The sequence below is a fragment of the Arachis hypogaea genome, chromosome 19 (genome assembly GCF_003086295.3).
Source record: "Arachis hypogaea cultivar Tifrunner chromosome 19, arahy.Tifrunner.gnm2.J5K5, whole genome shotgun sequence".
Taxonomy (NCBI): Eukaryota; Viridiplantae; Streptophyta; class Magnoliopsida; order Fabales; family Fabaceae; genus Arachis; species Arachis hypogaea.
The window spans coordinates 45,128,865-45,133,280 of record NC_092054.1 but is presented as its reverse complement, the minus strand read 5'-3'; the positions used below and the strand labels follow the sequence as shown (position 1 = coordinate 45,133,280).

Below are 4,416 nucleotides of genomic sequence, written 5' to 3'. Positions count from 1 at the left end.
TGAGACTGATCAACTTGATATTGCTTGTTTGGTGTGTATAGGAACCAGATGGCACCTCGTGGACGTGGTTGAGGCCGTGGGAGAGGACGTGCCGGTACTCATGGGCCGGAAACTAACCCAAATGACCCCGTGGACTTCATGGCTGCATTACAGAACATGACTGCCGCTATGCAAGGCACTGCTGAGGCACTCGGACAGCAGATGGATAACCATAACCATGAAGGAAATGGTGGGAGTGGGACTCAAGGTCCAATGACATTGGCAACCTTCCTAAAGGTTAATCCACCAAAGTTTAAGGGAACTACCAATCCAACTGAAGCTGATACTTGGTTCCAACCTATGGAATGAGCCTTGCAAGCACAACTGGTGCCTGAAGAATAATGCGTTGAGTTTGCCACTTATCTGCTCACTGGTGAATCATCACATTGGTGGCAGGGGACTCGACGTATCATACAGCAAGGTGATGATCCTATCACTTGGGATACCTTTCAGGAGGAATTCTACAAGAAGTATTTTTCGAACTCCGCTAGGACGGCCAAGGAACTCGAACTACTGTAGCTGAAGCAGGGTACGATGTCTGTATCTGAATACACAGACAAGTTTGAGGAGTTGTTTAGACTCTCCTGCATGTGTCAAGGAGCTCCGGGGGACTTTGAGGAGTGAAAATGTATCAAGTACGAAGGAGGACTCCGAAGTGACATCTACAGTTCAATAGGGCCTATGGAGATCAGGACTTTTTCTGAGTTGGTTAATAAAAGCAGAGTTTTCGAAGAGTGTGTGAAGAAGGCAGCTGAAGAAAAAGGAAGCCAGAGGGGATCATTCCCACTTAGCCGAGGGAAGAGTTTTGCTCCTAAAGGTCTGCCCTTCAAGCGGGGAGGTTTTACGCCACAGAGGACCCAGGGTCAGAATAACTTTAGAAGGCCCAACAACAACAACAACAACAACAACAATGCTTCGGGGAGAAGATTTGGGAAGCAGCCCCTGTATGAGCAAGCTTGCACTAGGTGTGGGAGTTACCATCCTGGTGCTCCGTGCAAGGCCGGTTGGGGTTTATGTTACTCGTGTGGGAATCTGGGGCACCGAGCCTCCAACTGTCCAGAGAAGTAGAAGTAGGGTACCGGGAGACCACAGCAGCCTGGACGGGTGTTTACTACTTCAGCTATAGGGGCCGAAGGGTCCGAGACACTTATCCGAGGTAAATGTGAAATAGCAGGTCAAGTTTTAAATGCCTTATTTGATTCTGGAGCATCATATTCGTTCATTGCATTTGAGAAGGCTAGTGAGTTAGATTTGAAGATCGTAATGTTAGGTTATGACCTGAAGGTGTATAATGCCACCCATGATGCCTAACGGCAGTTGAGACCTCACGAAGTTAACTACCCAACGCACGACCTAGAACTTGCTGCTTTTGTGTTTGCTTTGAAGGTGTAGAGGCATTGCCTCTATGGGATTAAGTTCCAAGTTTTCTTTGATCACAAGAGCTTGAAATACCTTTTTGACCAAAAAGAACTTAATATAAGGCAGAGGAAGTGGATGGAGTTACTAAAGGATTACGACTTTGAGTTGAGTTACCATCCGGGGAAGGCAAATGTCGTAGCGGATGCGCTAAGTCGAAAATCGCTGTATGCTTCTTGGATGATGCTTCGAGAAGAGGAGTTGTTCAAGGCATTCAAGAGTCTAAAGATCGACGCTCAAGAAGTGGTTGGAACTCTGTGTTTGAGTCAACTGCAAATCTCAAGTGATTTTAGATCCGAACTCATGAAGGCTCATCAAAGCGATGATGCGTTATCGAAGGTGTTGCCGGCTATTGAACAAGGAAAGCAGTGGAGAGTGTCCGAGGACCAAGAAGGATTATGGAGGTTCAAGGGTAGAATCATTGTGCCAGATGTAGGGACTTTGCGGCAGGATATATTGAAGGAAGCACACAAAAGTGGATTTTCAATCCACCCTGGGAGTACCAAGATGTACCATGATTTAAAGGCTATGTTCTAGTGGCCTGGTGTGAAGAATGATGTGGCAGAGTATGTCTCAAAGTGCTTAACTTGTCAAAGAGTGAAGATCAAACATCTGAGACCTTCCGAGACGTTGCAACCTTTGGATATTCCGCAATAGAAGTGGCAGAGCATTGCAATGGATTTTGTGTCGGGGTTGCTGAGAACTAGAACCGGTTTTGATGCTGTCTGGGTGATTGTGGACCGGCTGACAAAGTCGGCTCACTTTCTATCCATTCGGATGAATTATACTCTTAAGGAGTTGGCGTGTTTGTACATAAAGGAGATTGTGAGACTTCATGGTGTGCCTACAACTATAGTCTCTGACAGAGATCCCCGTTTCACTTCAAGGTTCTGGGGTGCATTTCAGAAAGCTTTTGGAACCTGTTTGAGTTTATGTACTGCTTACCATCTCCAAACAGATGGTCAATCTGAAAGGACAATCCAAAGCCTAGAGGACATGTTGAGGGCTTGTGTTTTGGACCAGCCGGCGAGCTGGGATCGGTACATGCCGCTAGTGGAGTTTGCATACAATAATAGCTACCATGCGAGCATCAGGATGCTCCGTATGAGGCTCTGTATGGGAGGAAGTGCCAATCGCCGCTATGCTAGTATGAAGCTGGGGAGAAGAGTCTTTTATGGCCTGAGATGATAGCCAAAACCACGGAACAAGTAAAGAAAATCAGAGATAGAACGCTCACTGCTCAGAGCCGTCAGAAGAGTTACGCCGGTCAAAGGCGGAAGCCCTTAGAGTTTGAGAAAGGAGACCATGCTTTCCTTAAAGTTACTCCGACAACAGGAGTAGGTAGAGCGATTAAGACCAAGAAGCTGAACCCTCGATACATCTGTCCATTTCAAATTCTGGAGAAGATTGGACCGGTGGCATATCGAATGGCTCTACCACCTCATCTTTTGAACCTGCATGTCGTATTTCACGTGTCGCAGCTTCGGAAGTATACCCCTGATGCTAGCCAAGTGTTAGAACTGGAATCGGTTCAGCTAAAGGAAAACCTGACTCTGCCGGTGACTCCGGTCAGGATTGATGACACGAATATTAAGAAGCTGCATGGAAAGGAGGTTTCATTAGTGAAAGTGGCATGGAGTCGAGCCGGTGTTAAGGAGAACACCTGGGAGCTTGTGTCAGAGATGCGAGCAGACTACCCACACCTGTTCTCAGGTAACTAAATTCGAATTTTGTGGGCAAAATTCTCATTTAGATGGGTAGAATGTAAAATCCGGTTAATTAATGGTTAATTAACCCGTAGATTAAAATATATTCTAGAAAGTGAGAAATGAGGTTTTTATGGTTTAATGTGGTAGAGAAATTTAAGACGAGAATTTTGACACCAATTTTAAAGAAATCGGCCCAAGATTGGGACGAACGGACCAAACCGGGCCAACCGGACCCAATTTGGGCCCAAGGGCCCAACCAAGCCCCCTTTAATGAGAGAGCTCAGCTCTCTCTTCCCTCCCAAACACAACACACACGCTGCACAAAGAAAGGGAAAGGGGGAAGATTGAAAACCTTTTGTTCCTATTTACCTCCAACTTCAATTGTTGATAACTTTTCGCTCCGAGCTCCGATTGACGCACCGTTTATGGCCTCACGTCCATGGCGTCGAGCTCTACAAAACCCACACAAGCAATCCTAAGGTAAGTTACAGTTTCATCTTCAAATCCCAGCCCTTGATTTTCGAGTTCATTGGGTAAATATGTTGAAATTGTGAGCTTCCTTGTGTTGTAGGATCTAATTAACTCAAAGGGAAGGCTTTCTCTAGCTCCCTTGGTCTTTGGATAAGGTGAGATTCTCAAACCTAAGCTAGAGGCTTGAGATTTTATGATTTAGTGATTGAGTTATTGTGTTTTTGTATGATATTGTGGCTTAGGCTTTGTATATATGTGTTTTGGAGCTTGATTGGTGGTTTTGGAAAGCTTTGGTATGGAATTTCAAGCTTGGAAATCTGTTGGTGAGGCTTTGGAAACCTTGGAAGTTGATTTGAGAGTGTTCCGGATGGATCGGGAATCGGCCAAGGTATGGTTTCGGTTTCCTGTATCTAAAATGTAATGTGGTGTGAAAACGTAGGCTAGTGACCCTAGGATAGGTCTTTGGAATTGTTGATATGGTTGTTGGTCATTTTGGATTGAATGGAATATGTATGAATAATGGTATAAATGGTTGTGTGTGGTTGTATTGGTTGGTAAAGTATAAAATATGGTATGTGATATGCATTAACATGTTGGATTGATGATAGAGTTGAGGACCTTCTTGGTGAGCATGAATTGAAGAATTAACTTGTTATGTGTGTATGTGTGTGTGTGTGTGTGTATGTGTATATATATATGGTGATGGATACCTTGAATGTTTATTTGGAGTTTGGAATGTGAGATGTTGATTCATGATGTGAGATTTGGTTATATATGGTGA

General features: G+C 44.7%; 1 protein-coding gene across 1 annotated transcript; it reads left to right on the top strand.

The window, feature by feature from the left end:
• The first annotated feature begins 2,639 nt into the window (after positions 1-2,639).
• LOC112778306 (uncharacterized) lies at positions 2,640-4,110 on the top strand. The gene is made up of 3 exons (XM_025822639.1): positions 2,640-3,168; positions 3,944-4,023; positions 4,075-4,110. The coding sequence occupies exons 1-3, from the start codon at positions 2,640-2,642 to the stop codon at positions 4,108-4,110; spliced, it is 645 nt and encodes a 214-aa protein (XP_025678424.1).
• The last annotated feature ends 306 nt before the right edge of the window (positions 4,111-4,416 follow it).